General features: G+C 39.9%; 2 protein-coding genes across 5 annotated transcripts; one reads left to right on the top strand and one right to left on the bottom strand.

Moving 5' to 3' along the window:
• Window positions 1-765: 765 nt before the first annotated feature.
• srsf3b (serine and arginine rich splicing factor 3b) lies at window positions 766-5,042 on the bottom strand. The gene is made up of 6 exons (XM_088309478.1): window positions 4,893-5,042; window positions 3,953-4,163; window positions 3,722-3,865; window positions 1,764-1,802; window positions 1,398-1,484; window positions 766-1,301 (listed from the first exon to the last, which is right to left on the bottom strand). Exons 2-6 carry the CDS (start codon window positions 4,153-4,155, stop codon window positions 1,274-1,276), a joined length of 501 nt encoding a protein of 166 aa, XP_088165604.1. The 5' UTR covers window positions 4,156-4,163; window positions 4,893-5,042; the 3' UTR covers window positions 766-1,273.
• Window positions 5,043-5,565: 523 nt separating this feature from the next.
• Window positions 5,566-16,186, top strand: LOC148327459 (S-adenosylhomocysteine hydrolase-like protein 1). Of its 4 annotated transcripts, none has more exons than XM_088308954.1 (17): window positions 5,567-6,061; window positions 7,936-8,044; window positions 8,196-8,339; window positions 9,231-9,331; window positions 9,505-9,607; window positions 10,271-10,365; window positions 10,443-10,549; window positions 10,649-10,765; window positions 11,566-11,629; window positions 11,718-11,806; window positions 11,954-12,024; window positions 12,108-12,202; window positions 12,326-12,424; window positions 12,530-12,598; window positions 12,881-12,959; window positions 13,172-13,292; window positions 13,447-16,186. In XM_088308954.1, the coding sequence occupies exons 1-17, from the start codon at window positions 5,882-5,884 to the stop codon at window positions 13,451-13,453; spliced, it is 1,650 nt and encodes a 549-aa protein (XP_088165080.1). In that variant the 5' UTR covers window positions 5,567-5,881; the 3' UTR covers window positions 13,454-16,186. The 4 variants fall into 4 exon arrangements, with proteins under 4 accessions (XP_088165081.1, XP_088165080.1, XP_088165078.1 ...); XM_088308952.1 differs by having other exon boundaries at window positions 7,933-8,044; XM_088308955.1 differs by lacking the exon at window positions 13,447-16,186 and having other exon boundaries at window positions 5,566-6,061; window positions 13,172-13,296.
• The last annotated feature ends 232 nt before the right edge of the window (window positions 16,187-16,418 follow it).

Below are 16,418 nucleotides of genomic sequence, written 5' to 3'. Positions count from 1 at the left end.
TACAATAAAACTTTTTTTTTTTTTTGAAGGACGGATTAAGCGAGGCCGGAAGTGGGTCCGTCCCTTTAAATACCATGTTCATATAGTTCAAATATTTGATAATGCAGCACATTATCTGTTAATTTCTACTTCCTTTCGCATTTTTTAAACAGGTAAAGGGTCCGTTAATGGCTGAACATGTTTTGAAATGATCATGTTCTCATTTTACATCACTAAATCCTGACATTTGAACAGAGGGGTTGTAAACTTTTACATTATATATATTTGAACAGATATGTTGCCTCTAAATTTCTTATGCCTTGAACAAATAGGCGCAAGACTAACTGAGTCACACACGTCATAGTGGCTTTATCAGCCACACAAGTACACCACTATTTGTATGTCTCATCTTTTCCTGAGGAAAGGGTTAAAATGCTCAGAGGCTGCCCAGATTACATAACTAATTTACTCAGCGGACAGTGTGTACAAGATGAGGGAAAAAAAGTGAGATCCATTGGTGTACTTCAAGACACCTGTACTATGTGCAATTTCATCATAAACAAACGGCATTGCAGCGGTGACGTTGGCACGGTCGCTGCCCGTGCGTGTATAAAAATCCTTAACATTGCATTATCATCATCGTAGGTGTACGTCTACAAACTCAAGTTTTCCTTATTGGAGGCAGTTTTTTGAGCACCTTCGAGAGGAATGACCTCTATTTGAGGAAATAGGATTTGATGGTTGAAAATGACTTGATAAAGCAAGGAGAGGAAAAGCAGTGTCAACTTGTTTTAAACAACCAGCATTTTTAATTGAGAGACAATTTTACATGGTATCAAAGTACAGAAAATGGAAAAACTGAGGTTTCCAGATACGTTCCATCCTGGTAAATCACACACCCACAGATGGATCGAAACCTTTACCTTATGCAAGTAGCATGAACATCAATTTGCCTCCCAAATCACACCTAGGAAGTTACTTAAAATGCATCACATTTCTGCTTCTTAATCCAAAATACACAATGAAAATGAACTTTCACTATATGAGTCAAAACTACACATCCATTTAAAAAAACTGCAAAAAAGTTGAGTGATTACTGGTGGAATGCTGCGTGATGCACATTAAGGACTTGGATGAGATGTCACACCTGTGCACATCCAATACATGTAAAATGACTAACAAAATCAGTGAGACTAAAACTTGTGACGGATTTAAAAAAAACAAACAAAAAAGAAACATGTCCATCATGTGAAAACAAAGTACAACCGTTTTCATCATCTCTCTTCCTTTTCTTCTACTTTCGGTCATTAGATCTGGAACGACTGTGGAAAAAGAAAAGCATCACATTTATAATTCAGTCAAAGGGCCACCGAAAATTCAGATGTATTTGTCCAGACAAAGGAAGAAAGATTATATACCTCCTTGACCGAGAGAAGGACCTTGAAGGTTTGTGGTTCCTGTCCCGAGAGAGTGAACGCTCCCTCCTCCTGTCTCTAGAGAATGACCTGCATGAAATGTAAAAATAGCCCATTAAATCTACAACTACTATGTAAGGTACACGAGGTGGCTAGTTGCGACTGAAGTGGATCATCTTGATAAAGTTAGTTTCAGACTCTTCGCTGCACACCGCACAGCTACTGAAATGAAAAAAACTGCAACCACATATTGGGTCCAGAGGCTCTCCATACCATATACTTCTTTTTTTTTAACTGATCCCCCAAAACAAGGGGCCATTGTCAAGAAAGACGTTTGAATGTGAATAATTATCTAGAAACGTGACATACCTGCTGCGGCTGCGACTGAAGCTCCTCCTGCGTGGAGATCTGTGTGGAGGGGAAAAAGTGAAAATGTTAACAACTTCAACTGACGCATCCATCATCGCTAGACCTTTACATACAACTCGTGTTAGTTTGCGGGCCCCCATAAGAACTGCACTAAACATATGCTTTTATAAACTTTATCAACCACTAGCATTGGGCCGTATGCCAATACTCTTCACAAGGTTTCACCTAACCCACAGTACAAGGTCCATTCAAGAACTACGTTAGTTTTAAGATGTGCAAATGAAGCCAAAGCCTCAAGATGAGCCATCTAACACCAACTGCTCCTATATGAAGATGGGACGCTGCACCGTGGACAGGCACATTTGTACTTTCGTAGGATTAACATCTAACTGGTCACCATGTCAGCGTTTGGAAACAGGAGTAGACAAGTAACAAGGTTTTAGGAACAAATCAGTTGTCAACTATGCTCAAACCCCCTTATAATGTCTAATCAGACACTTTGGACAAGTCACAGAAATTTGATGGTGGGCCCTTCACCTTTGGAAACACGGAATTACATTAATGGGTGAGGACAAAATGACAAACTTGAGTAAATGTTAAACTAAAAAAAAAAAAAAAAAAAAGAAAAGAAAAAGGATCAACCTTCGTAAACCAGCGGTCTCTTCACTTTTAAAACTGTTATCAGTGTACTGAATGAAGCAGGAAAACTTACTAGCATTTTTGGTTTTCAACAAGCTAGATATGACGAAAAGGAGGCAGACTGTCGGCCGGGTAGGAAGAATTGGCAGAATAGGCCTGGCCAGATGCTGCGAGGTGATAAGATGGCAGGCAGGTGGGGGCTGGCTGCTGCTTTTTTCCTGCTTTAATTGGTTAGCCGAAGGCTGCTGCTGGTAGGTTGTCGACATTTGGAAACGCGATACGCTGATTGGAATGTGAGGTGGGCCGCTGCCGTTTGGGTTAAGGTTGAAGGAGGAGGTGGTTGAGAAGAGCATGATGAGGAACCAATGGCCTGGTGCAACCTGACGACTGGCCATGCCTGGGTCATGTGACAGCACCAGTCAAGCTGATTGAGGCACGATGGTCAGCAGTCACATGATGCTGAAAGAGGACTAGTTGATTGACTCTGAGGGTGGTGAGAAGAGGCATGGTGGTGGCTCTGCAACGGGTTTCATTCTTATTAATATATATGAAAAATAAAAAGCATCCTCAAACAAAAAGGAAAGCATTACATTTGGCACTCACCCCCTTCCCAGTTTAACAACTTTTGTCTCATTTCATAGCCAATGTGGAAACCTCTTGAGTCAGTCGCACACTCCGTACTTAAAGTGTACAAACTATACATATTTAAACGAGAATACTGCTATAACCTGTGCAGTCCCCACAAAGTGATTACCGCTTAGCTTTATGTAAAACAATTACTATTTTGAGGTGTCTGGAAAGATTAAATTGAGCTACATTATTTCCTACAGGAAATATTGCTTCAGTTTTTGTACAATTTGGTGTTCGAGTTTTACAAATTAATCAATCAGGAGAAATAAGGTTCTGCGGCACTATAAATATTAAGAAGCAGACAAAATTGTAATGAGACCAAGTCTTGCTTAAGACTTAAAATTAACAGCATTCCGGCCCGAAAAGATTGGTTGATATGGGATGCGAGGACCAAACATGATATGTGGTCTAATCACTTCACAGGGACTACAAAATGAAACGGAAACTTCTATTTTATCCATATATTAATTAATATTAAATCTATTTAATTTTTCCTATATAACGATACTGTCAATGACATTGATAACAAGAGCCTTACACATGGAAGAAGCTAATAAACCTAAAAAGACAACACTATAGCCCCCAATTTGGAAAGTATCCCGTGAATGAAAGTGAAAGCAGCAATTGCCGGGATTACATTACAAATGTAGGCTATGGTCAACCAATGTCAAAAACATCTTGTGGGTCACCTCCGCCTGGCTGGTGGACTACTTCGCCGCCTGTAATCATCTCGGTCTCGGGGGCGCCTGCTCCATGATGGCGGGGCGCCGCGGGTGCGACTGCGTTTCTCCCCATTGGACAGCTCTACTCGCACTCGACAGCCACACAATGTCCTAAAAACAAAAGGCATAAAATGTGAGAAATAGTAGCCACAGTGTTCTAGTTATTGTATCTGATGTTTAACTGCGCTGACTTCTTACCTCCCATCAAGCTCTCGCACTGCATCAGTAGCATCCCTGGGGTCTTCAAATTCTACAAAGGCAAAGCCTGGGGGGTTCCTTGCCACCCACACACTACGAAGAGGCCCATAGTAACTAAATGACCTTTCCAACTCAGTCTTGTTCCCATTGTTGCCGAGATTTCCAACATACACCTTGCAGTCAAGTGGACATTCACGGTGCATGATTGGATCTGTAAAAAGGTAAAACAAAAAAAAAGTTAAAAAAAATAAGGCTACAATCATGTTTGTGGCTATTTTACTGGCTATAGTACCATTTTTACAGTTCTAACTTAAATTCACATCCTTATTTGCTTTATCAGATCACATACGGTTAAGGAAGCTTACAGATGTGACAAATTTTCCAAGTGGGAAATGCAAAATTAAAATGAAACTATTTACGACAAGGAGCAACATCTGAATAAGTCACAAGGACACCAATACATTGGCGGATGCACCAACGTTCGTTTTTGCAACGTTTATTTAATAAGTATATTAATGTGCATTACAAACCACGATCCACGATGTAAGAGCCAATTATTCATCCTATATCGTCATGGAGGGAGACGGTCAGGGAGGGTCTGGGCCTATTTTTCGGTAACTAGCATGGTAGCTTTAGCTCGAAAGACCCATGTGCCGAGTGTCTCACAGTGAACAAAACATCCGCGGGTAACATATCAACTAACAGAAAAAATAATTTGCGTAGCTCCACAGCCGCGGTTAAAATATGAAACTGGCATCGTTTTGTCCCTTAAAGGCTAATGGCTAGCACGAAACAGCTAAAATGGCCGTCGTCTGTTTTAAGGCCTCAGGCCACAGTTGCAGAAATCAAACAAAGGATCACATATTGGTTTCAAATTATTAGCCAGAACAAGGACGCAAAGCTAGAATCTTCACACGATGGTGATGCAAAACATTCCTACCGTATTGGTGTTAATTAGGAGTTTGAGTTGATCTCCGCTTCCTTCAAATGTTATGTATCTTTTCCGCTGTCGATGTAAAATGGCGTGTATCTCGTCCGAAAAGGCAGCCAGTCTTGGGAGGGCGGGGCAATTTTAGGCCCCTCACCCTGAAGTAAAATGTAATTTGTAAAACGTAATTTTCATAAAACTCATTTAATAACGTGAAATTATCTTGTAAAAATAAAATTTTTTTAATCAAGTAATTTTCAGCTTTGGTTTAGTATGGTTTATAGTCTCTCGTGCTGAAATGTCCCATTTAAATGTTTGTATGTATGTATGTATGTTTGCATGTATATGTATATATATATATATATATATATATATATATATATATATATATATATATATATATATATATATATACGTATGTTTTGAACGTTGGAATCTGTGATAATCTTATGGCAAATGAAACAGGGCGTGTAGTATAAATAAATAAATAAATAATATACATAAATAAATGACAAGGAAGGAAACAAACCATATTAGAAATTGTGACTTTTTTGCCGTCTTTAACATTTGCTAATCAGAATCTTGACAAGATATGCAAAATATGGAGATTCACAAAATTCCCACACTCTGGCTACAGTATTGAACGCTTCTTGGCGAAGGAAACGCCCCCTGGGTCCGTTAGCCGCCACCCACAAACTCACTCAGCTGGGGCAGCAGGTGACAGTTGAGTCCGTCCGGGGAACAACGCGACCTCACTTAGACTAACAACATAACAACGACACCCACAGCGCCAGAAAAAAAGAGTCTCTACTTTACATTGCGTCATTTGAGAATCCCTTTTCCCCTCGTTGGTGCCGCGTAGCTTGCCAGCATTTGCCTGGAGATCGATGCCATTTGCGTCTGACGTTGACAAGCAGAGAAGACGAAGGACTTAAGCGTTGCGACGTCTACCGAAGGCTTTCGTTCTCGTCCCGATAACAATCGAAAAGCCACCGCCGACAATGTCAGAGCCGACCGCGGAGGTGAAGCTGGAGGTGAAGCAAGCCAGCAAAGAAGTGAAAGAAAGCGAAAACGTGGCCGAGAAATATTCTGTTATGACGGTGAGCAAGAACACCGAAATGAACATGGAAGAGCTGTCGTCCGCCTTCAGCGCCGTGCCCACCCACAAACCCGTTAAAAAGGTAACCACGCCGTCCCAAGTTGGAAATACATGAAGGCTTGTCACTGCTGCATTTCGCAACCTATTACAGTTAATAATCGTTTAATGAGCGTGTAACACCCAGCTAAGCTAAACTCTGCCAACTGGATTTCTGTCCCTTTCATTAAGCCTTACAACTACCTTCTGTTTCACTTTAGCCAATACATATAGAGATAAAATATCTATTTTTGCAGGATGATTTTGACATTTTCATTTATTGATATTTTCCAATCGTGTTATACGATTTTGAAGTTTCATTTTTTTTTCACATACAACCTACAAACTGTACAAAGTGTATTTTTCTTCTATTTCTTGCAATGCAATTTCCATCCCTAGGCCTTGTCTTCTTGGCTCCTAAATTTTTCACATTAAGGTTTCCTGTGACCCAAACATGGTCACTCACCGTGGACACAGTTCGTCTGACACCACACTGAGCAAAAATAAGGGCAGATAAACCTATAGTACGTTTTCAAAGTTAGTGCAAGAAGAGTTGCTTGTGCACATGCAGGCACGCCAGACAATTAATGGATGTCAGTGTAAACACAAACAGTTTCAATTGATACATGCATGTAGGTCAAATATGGAGAGAATATGGTGCTGGTTTGTTCACCATCATTAAAGAATAAAGAAGAAGTCACTCTTTGAATAGTTGAAAAGCCTTTAATATTTATAATATTTGTATTGTGTTGAAGTTGACGTGTAAAAGAGGGTCAAGCGTTGGATCATATTTACAGTTTAACCAGGCTCACATAAGAAATCACTAACCTTGTTTTGGAGGTAATACTTTCACATCCTCTTTCCTATTCGGGAGTGACAAAAATGCCCGGACACTATGTATTTTTATCTTGTTTTTTTTTTGTTTTGTGTTTTTTTTTTAGGGATTGACGGTAATCAAGTATTTCAATTAGGGATTATCATCTGACTAAATTCCCTTGACTATATTTGAGGAAAAAAAATTAGGATTCAATCAAGTAAGTGCAATGGGATAGCAGGATATCAGAAACTTTCCGCTATTTCCAAGATACAGCATAAATTGTTTTTCAGCACTGTACAGCTCTCCCCAAAATCACAAATTTGTGAATATGACTGCACATGCACGTGTTGGTCCATAGTAATCAATTTTGACAATGGGCTGGATGGGGATGACAGGGACACAGCTGAAAAAAGATGCAAATTGTTCTAATTATTGGAATAGGAATAATAACTGCATTCATACGATTGGTGATTAATTAAAACATTTTCGGTACACAAAACCAAGAAACCTTGCAGCATCAAAAATAAAGATCACAGTTCAGTTAAGGTATGAGCTCTCGATTTTTAAAAGGAAGCACTCTGTAATAGTATGTTTTGAGGGTAATAAAAGCCTGGATTCAGTCTTGCTTTGGGACTGTGGTGAAGTATGCCCGTGTCTTGTCAGGTAAATCTCAACGAAAGCACTTCTTATTGTTCTTTGTTGCTACAGTATGTTATTTCAACTGGTATGCAGAGAGTTTAATGGTAGTGCTAAGAAACCAAAGACCTCAGTTGAAAACCTGGCTCACCTTCAGAGGGACTGGAGTGGCGTCTCACTCAATTCCCCACTTGATTGGTCGCATGAAACCTGAAACTCTTGCTCAGAATGTTGCTTCATGGTGTGAGTATTTCAGTGTCTGCTGAGTTTCGGAGTAGTCATTTATCATTATGTGGGCCCGTCTCCAGTGCTGTACTAGACACGCACGCAGGGGTGCAGCGACAGATAAAAACACTTGGTAGCGGACTCAATGAACCTTGCTGTCTACTATGTGTGAGACCCTTGCAATCACTTTGTACAATCAGATTGCCGTACCATCTTCAACTTATAATGTGACTTTCCAGCAGATCCAGTTTGTGGAGGACAAACAGGAGTTTAGCCGGTTCCCCACCAAAGCAGGCCGTCGTTCCCTGTCCCGCTCCATTTCTCAGTCATCCACCGATAGCTACAGCTCAGGTAAGAAGCTGTGCCAGTCCTCCCTCTCATCTAATTTTAGTCCCCAACCAAACAGTTATGTTCTTTTGATGAAATATTCACTCACAGCCTTGCATTTTCTTTCTACTCCGTGACATCTTTCCTCTTTTCAAATCTTTGTTACTTTTCCCAGCTGCGTCCTACACCGACAGCTCAGACGACGAAACTTCACCTCGGGACAAAACACAGGTCAACTCCAAGGGCAGCAGTGACTTCTGCGTCAAGAACATTAAACAAGCCGAGTTTGGGAGGCGTGAGATTGAGATAGCGGAACAAGGTAGGACAACATGGGACTCAAACTACTAAACTGGCATGTCATTTCATTAAATACCAGCAATTTGGTCTTTTGTTGTAAACATTTAAAAGTCTCACTGGATCAGAAGCTCTATCTGTCTTTGGCAAAACAACAATGCTTAATGATTGACACTGTCAAGCGAGGTATTCATGGAACAATATTTTTATTGTTGTGGGCTGTAGTTGGCAGTGATATTGACAAGTGGTTCTCAAACTGAGACTTGGGGATCCACAGTGGGGGTGTTAGCCATCACTTGGTCGTCCACAAAATAATTAACTCATTCACTGCCATTGACGGGTATAGACGCCAAAAAATGATTTATTTTTCCGGGTGTAAAAATAATGTAGATACACTTCCCTCCCTTTGCTTTGAGGATTTATATATCTTGTGCTCTTTTCTCATTTGTCATACAGGTGAGGCAAGGGAAAAATATTTGTGTCTTGGAAGCATATACTTCAGGTCAAAATGGGCCAACAAGTTGACAAATGACTTTTCCAACATGTGAATATGCGCCATGTCTTTTGGCATGGTAAAACATTCAGAAGAGCACAATTATATTTATGTATCATTGGCATTAGGATTATGAGAGGGTCTATAGGGAAAAAAAACTTTCACAGTGAGGGATCCCTGGACTCATCAAGTTTAAGAACCCCTGGCATAGACACTGCATCATATTGAGAGCTGTTTCTTCCAATAGCTAACTAGATCAAGCAAAACACAGCTCCTGCATTGGAGTTCATTCGATGTGTAGGTGTAACCGGTAGGTTTGTTGTCCAATCCGGCTATGCTGTTTGTTACAAAAGTGCGTATGTACATGTGCCTACGACATTGTTCTCTCGCTCCCACTCATGTCTCTTAACGTTCTGTTCTCAGACATGTCAGCACTGATCGCTCTCAGGAAGAGAGCACAGAGTGAGAAACCATTGGCAGGTGCCAAAATTGTGGGCTGCACTCACATCACTGCTCAGACCGCAGTAAGATCTTTTTCTTTCTTTGAGATTCAGCTTATTAATCATAATAAGAATTCTTCCCAATTTTCATCATAATTAATCATTTATAGTGTTTGTTGACATGGCACCAAATATCGAGCGCTGTGGTGTGCTGGCGTGTTCAAATCTCGTAATCACTCTACTCTCTGTGGTTTCAGGTGCTGATTGAGACTCTGGTGGCTCTTGGAGCCCAATGCCGCTGGACCGCCTGTAACATTTACTCGACACAAAATGAAGTGGCTGCTGCTCTGTCAGAGATAGGTAAACACTAAAGCAGATTAAACACATTAACAGTTACAGCCGTGGTCCCATAAATACCCTGGCTTGGACGCTGCATTAAAAAAAGTCAGTGTCCCACATTACTTTGTAGATGCAAAGTGTTTTTTTGTGGACTTCTGGACCTCCTAATGCTTTTTTTTTCATGAACAAAAGAATTGTTTTATGTTACGATCCTGTGATGGGAAGCAGGGATCTTAATGGAAACATTAAGCATTAACAAGTGGTTGCTATGTGGTGGTCAAAGTATGTTATTTATTTCACTATAGATCATTTGTGGTCTGGCGAGTTAATGGATTGCTACAGAGAGGTAGAAAGCCAGGCTGAGGTCATGTGACTCAAAGGGTAGAGCCGTGAGCCTGCTGTTTGGGGAGTTACTGCTTTTGTACACAGTGTAGTTTTTGAAAAGAAAAAACATTTAATACAGCAAGTGCATTGTCTCAAATTTAAGAACTTTAACAAAAGCCCCTTTAGACCGTTACAATCCTTATCAATGTTCATTTTGTAAATGCAGGCCTATCGAATGCTAGGCTAGTTCTTTGTTAATGACCCCACACGGCTTTAAATTATTATTTTTTTTGCTTATACAACTAACCATTGGTTTGTCAACGTGGGAAACCTGGATATCACCCATGTCGTACATTTCAGGTGTGGCTGTGTTTGCCTGGAAGGGGGAGTCTGAGGATGATTTCTGGTGGTGTATTGACCGCTGTGTCAACACTGAGGGATGGCAGCCTAACATGGTATTATACTAGCATTGGAGCCTACGTAGAAAAAATATATATGATTCGACTGAGAAATAAATCTTGTTTCATGTTAGATCCTGGATGATGGCGGTGACCTGACACACTGGATGTACAAGAAATACCCAAATGTATTCAAGAAGATCCGAGGCATTGTAGAGGAAAGCGTCACCGGAGTTCACAGGTTATCTGTTGCTAACATAAATACACAAGTGCAGGCTTCAAACACAGCAGGACTGTCCAATGTGAAGCCAACAGATTGTGTCTCCTCTTTCTTTTCAAGGCTGTATCAGCTCTCCAAAGCGGGGAAACTGTGCGTGCCAGCCATGAACGTAAATGATTCTGTGACTAAGCAGAAGTTTGACAACCTTTACTGCTGCAGAGAGTCTATCTTGGACGGGTGAGTGAGTCTGATGTGTCAGTTCATCTTGCCTGTTGGAGATTGTCTTTTCCAAACAATTGCACAGAATGTTTATTTGGTAGCTCGACAGAGACATTTGATGCCGTGTGTCATCAATTGTCACTTTTAAGAAAGCTAAGTGGTGATATGACAGCAATCCAAACTTTAATAGCTCTGGTAAATTTCCACTAAGGCCACCTATGAAAGGTTCAGTACTCTTGCGCCATATGTCTACGGCTCTGTCTGTAATGGGTCAATGCTTTCAACTGTCCTACTACCAGCTCCATCGCAATTTACTGCTTCCCTCTGATTAATGATCGGCCAGACAGGCTGTAGCAACTGTTCCATCGTCTAATTTAACTCAAATGGCACTGAGCAGAGTGCAGACCTCTGCAAATGCAGAACCCTCCTAATTTAGGTCAGCCTTCATAGGCTCCTTTTGCTTTCACGTGACAGAATTGTGTTATTCAGAGTAGTGTCTTTATTTATATAGACACAAATAAATATAATACAAGTACATACTGGGAGACACTAAAAAGAAAAAAAACATGAAAGTCATGATTTTAAAAAATGTAGTGCAATGAATAGGAAATTTGAAATTCTATTTGTCTTTTAAAAAATATGTTAGCTTCTTGGTAGAGATAAGTGCTTCAATTGACAGGACTATCATTTATGGTACATTCAGTGCAACAGGACTAACTGTCCAGTGGAATGCTGACTCAGCTGATTTAGATTCACTGACAGGCCATTTCCCACCTCCGCACAATGTGGTCCTTATCGGCCTCTCTGTTGTCTTTAAGATTGAAGAGAACCACAGATGTCATGTTTGGAGGCAAGCAGGTGGTTGTATGTGGCTATGGTGAGGTGAGATGCTTCATTTAACATCGTTTAACGTCCCCGTGCCTAGGAATCTTCATAATACTGTGTCCAATCCATTATTTTGTCTTTGTAGGTTGGTAAAGGTTGTTGTGCTGCACTGAAAGCTCTTGGGGCTATTGTCTACATCACAGAGATCGATCCTATCTGTGCCCTGCAAGCTTGGTGAGTAAAAAAGAACAGTGGATGTTTACACTTATGAAAAAGACAATCACAAATCTAGTCAAGCTTTCCAAAACGATGAGCATTGCTGAATTCATAACTGCATTGGTTCTTGTGCTGGTGCCACGTCTTTCTATTGCATGTGAACAGCATGGATGGATTCAGAGTGGTCAAGCTGAATGAGGTCATTCGTCATGTTGATATCACCATCACATGCACTGGTAACTCGACTCAACACCCCCTCTCACTGAGGCTTCGAGCTGTGCAGACTGTGTACACTCACAGTCGGTGGACTTTTCCGCAGGAAATAAGAATGTGGTCACCAGAGACCAGCTGGACCGCATGAAAAATGGCTCCATTGTGTGCAACATGGGGCACTCCAACACTGAGATTGATGTGGTAACTACACTCCCTATTTATACATGGAGCATTCAGAGAGTCATTCGAACTGAATTGATATTTACTTGAGTTGTCAGACACGACTCAATAAACCATGTGTTAATGTGAGTGGAACTCCTCCAGGCAAGCCTTCGCACCCCTGAGCTGACATGGGAGAGGGTGCGTTCACAGGTCGATCACGTCATTTGGCCTGATGGCAAGAGAGTTATTCTGCTGGCTGAAGTGAGTGGAAATATGCAACAGATACTTCCATTGCTCTTATTTATGAAGAGTGTTCTGTTACTTGTAGCACACACAATGTACACTTTAAACTTTGCTCTTTTTTAGGGACGTCTCCTCAATCTCAGCTGCTCTACTGTTCCTACCTTTGTCCTGTCCATCACCGCCACTACTCAGGTAACAACACTGCAAGCTGAAGGCAAAAGCTTGCATGGATAACAAGTTGATAACTGTAAAAATGTTAATGACATAATTGACGTCGACTCAACTATCGTCACCGTTGCGCCAACTACAAAAAAAAAAATCTGAAGTCGTTCAATTGGAAGTGTGCACATCCTATATTTTTGTTTTATAATATAATTTGTGATAAGACCACAAGAGTAAACTAATGTTATGTCAGTAACATTTAACATGATCATATTGAGATTACCTTTAGACACCAGATGTTCCTTTTTTCAGGCCCTGGCTCTGATAGAGTTGTACAATGCTCCAGAGGGACGATACAAGCAGGATGTTTACCTGCTTCCTAAGAAAATGGGTAAGAATGATTACAGTATGTACTTGTCTAACTAGGATATGATTATAGAGCATTTCACAATTTGCAACAATTATTTTTAGGGTTCTGTTTTTAGTTGTAAAGAATACAATTTGATACCTTTCTGTAGTTTACCGTCCATTTCTGAAATGATGCAGTCATCTTTCAATCTTTGTACCTTTCTTTGAAAATATCCTTGAAAATCTGTCATCCAGATGAATATGTGGCCAGCTTACATCTAGCAACCTTTGATGCCCACCTGACGGAGCTCAGCGATGAGCAGGCAAAATATTTGGGCCTGAATAAGAATGGTCCTTTCAAACCCAACTACTACAGGTAATTTGTGAACCTCTGTCCTAACCATTAAGATGAAAGAAATTTGAAAGAATTTTTTTTACGTCTTAATGTCGGTTGCTCAAATGTACAAATAGAAAATAATTTCTCTATCAGGCTTTTTTCCCCAACTGAATTTGTCGTTTGGTCTACACAGGTATTAGCTCGCAAAAAGCTACACCTCAGCACATTCATGTGTTGATGACCGCCAAGACACAAGACCTGTTGGTGTATCTCCTTTTTTTTTGTTGTCTACACAGAAGACATTTTCGTCTACGTCCGTATTTGTCTCATCTACTTTATTTCACATAAATGCTTGTGATAGTCCACATTAATATACAAATGTATTCTGATATTGTTTTAGACTATTGTGCCAAATAACTGCAAGGGAAGGGTTACACATTTAAAATAGTAACTGTTCAGTTTGTGCGACGAAAAGAAATGAATTCAGTAATTCTCTGGGATGTGAAGCTTTGTAACCTTGTGCAAGGAAATCTCTGAAAACTTTGAATCTGACTGATACTTTGAATTGGTCATCAAGCTCATGTATGAGACAGATGGCGACTTTCAATGGCTGGGTTTACCTTGCCTAATTTTATCAATAATGAGCCATAGATATAAGGACCAAAGCACAATTTTGGTTAGTAAATATTATTCGATATTTCAACTTATTTGATCTGGTGGGCATCATAATTGTTGAGCCTCGTGTGCTAGATCTAGTTAGTCCCTTGGAGCACTTATGTTTATAAATGAGCCATAACATTTAAGAGGTCGTAAGAAAGAAATGCATTGGTATTTGATAGCGTCCCGCAGGTGAAAAACCCACGTTGGCCCTGCTGACTGAATACATTCCAATGATAAGGTAGAGAGGAAATATTCTTGCCTGTCTAGTGTCAAGTCTCTGTGAATAATCACCACACTTAGGTAAACTATATGTAGTATTTTGTGATCCTAGAAAACCTTGATTTGTTTTGGAAGAAGAATGATAAGATGGTGCATACATCTCAGGACAGTCAGACACAGTCATGTCTATAGCAGAGGTCACCAACCCTTTGGAAAGTGAGAGCTACTCTTTTGGGTACTGATTAAAACGAAGAGCTACCGGTTACAGACGCACTTCTGAAATAACTAATTCATATTACCTTTAATTATTTGGTATTATTAGTATTGTGATATTCCTCTATGTGAAGATGTGTTAATGATTAGGCACCAATAATTGTCAAGAAAGATTTAAGAACGTATAGGTACACGATACATTATTAAGCAATAATTTATTCTCCCTCTTTAATCTCTCCAAGTGTTTACATTTTCAAATCATCACTTCCACAACATTCCTAGGAAATCATTATGTCCTGTCACGAATGAGCGATTTTCAAACGGGCCCATCAGTGTTCCTTGGGGGCCAGTTTAGTGCCCTCAGCCGTCGTGTTGGTGACCTCTGGTTTATTGCATTGATGTCATTCTTGGGATGTTATCAAATAGATGAAAAGCAATCCACTGTGAATCCATACTGATGTATATTCTATTGTGTCTATAACGTGTCTGTCACTGCATGCACTGCAAAGTCTAGAACAGTGTTTGTAATGTATACACGACCGCCATAAGCTCATCTCAGTGGCATTTATCAAAACACAAGACGTGCACGCATGCTCTACACGTACACAAAATATGCATTGTTTTATTTGTCTCTTGATTGAGGTCACATATTCTATTGCTCTTTTTCCTCACAGTATATTTAACAAAGACATCTGCAACATTGACGCGCTTTGTCACCTTACTAGAGGCGTTCTAGTGAGCTGTACACTGTTTTCTCTTGTGCTTTTGCACTGCTCACATTTTTCAGTTCAACCCGCTCATTTGTGAGGCTTATAATTGCACCTATTATACTATTATTTCTCTCCTTGTTTTTGTGTTTTGACTTTTAAAGACCATGTTGAATGATTTAGTTATGAGAAGGTTGTCTTGCTTTATGTATTCCAACATGTATTTGAGTGTTGCTATGTGGGCCACCTCATTACTGTCCCAACTCTTAAAATCTACTCGTTTGACTTTCAATTTCAGCACCTTTTAACAACCATAACGTATTCCTACGTTGAAGTTCTGACAAAATTTAAGTTTTTCTTTAAATCTACTGATTTTATTGAAAAGTAGCCTCATGTGAGCTACTGTGTCACTTTTGCACTTGTAATTTCAAGAGCATATGAACCAAAGGTAGCTTATCTATGAGGACATCATTGTCAGGAAGCGGGGTGCCGTAACCATGGTTACTGCCCAGCTGACAGTGCCTTGTGACTCACTTAGTACAGTTTGTATCAGCAGTACGTGTGCGTTTCTGCAAGTATCGCTGATGCTCAACCTGGTTGTTCTGCGATGCAGTTTCCTTCTGTCAAAAATGATTTAATCCTGCAGCAATGGAGAGCTGTTACTTACGTATTCATTACAGTCATTTTAAGTGAATACACAGTATTTTGTTCTCCATCATACAGCGCTATTGTCTTTCATATTTTAGTGTTTTTCCTGTAATCACAATCAGGACCTTTCAAGATCTTTTCCTTATTGCACGTATATTGCCTTTTATAGCAGATTCATATTGCTTTGATCAATAATAACTGTATTTTAACTTGTGTTATGTCAAATAACAGGACGTATGAATGTGTTTTTTTTTTTTGCTTTCAACTGTTTTCAACTGGATAATATATGCACGCCGCTGTGATTTTAGTCATACACTTTGTAGTCTTTGGTCTGTGACAGAGTTATGGATATGATTTATTAGCATTGAAGTAGGCTTTGAGCACAGTAACTATTTAGTTTTGAAATGCAATCACATGAGTATACTGTATGCAGTGGCAATTCCATGTGCACCGTTCCCTTTAATAAACTTCTGGTAACTTAGCAAAGGTCTGTGGTAAATCATTTCATTTAATGCTTTGCAAGATTATTATTATTCTGTCATACAGCAGCAATAAATGACATGAATAATAAGGGTGATTCAAAAGTATACATGTTTTAAAGGGAAGGTTGACCCCCAAATTGATTTGCAATAAAATGATCTATGCGCTTTCACCAGTGTAAACATGGCATTCTGATTAATGTTGTGTTTGTGGAAAATGAGTTAAGCTGCAAAATCTC

Source organism: Idiotropiscis lumnitzeri, chromosome 11, assembly GCF_059441095.1.
Source record: "Idiotropiscis lumnitzeri isolate Australia: NSW breed Sydney's pygmy pipehorse chromosome 11, RoL_Ilum_1.0, whole genome shotgun sequence".
Lineage (NCBI taxonomy): Eukaryota > Metazoa > Chordata > Actinopteri > Syngnathiformes > Syngnathidae > Idiotropiscis > Idiotropiscis lumnitzeri.
Note: the sequence above shows the minus strand (reverse complement) of the source record. Positions and strands in the feature narration are given on the sequence as shown.

Coding starts and splice junctions, on each gene's coding strand:
- LOC148327459 (XM_088308952.1), top strand. CDS start 5,882: ATGTCAGAGCCGACCGCGGAGGTGAAGCTGGAGGTGAAGCAAGCCAGC. Junction 6,062..7,932: donor CCCACAAACCCGTTAAAAAG/GTAACCACGCCG, acceptor GTGACTTTCCAG/CAGATCCAGTTTGTGGAGGA. Junction 10,550..10,648: donor AGCGTCACCGGAGTTCACAG/GTTATCTGTTGC, acceptor TTTCTTTTCAAG/GCTGTATCAGCTCTCCAAAG.
- srsf3b (XM_088309478.1), bottom strand. CDS start 4,155: ATGCACCGTGAATGTCCACTTGACTGCAAGGTGTATGTTGGAAATCTC. Junction 3,866..3,952: donor GTGCGAGAGCTTGATGGGAG/GTAAGAAGTCAG, acceptor TTTTGTTTTTAG/GACATTGTGTGGCTGTCGAG. Junction 1,803..3,721: donor AGTCCACCAGCCAGGCGGAG/GTGACCCACAAG, acceptor CCCTCCACACAG/ATCTCCACGCAGGAGGAGCT.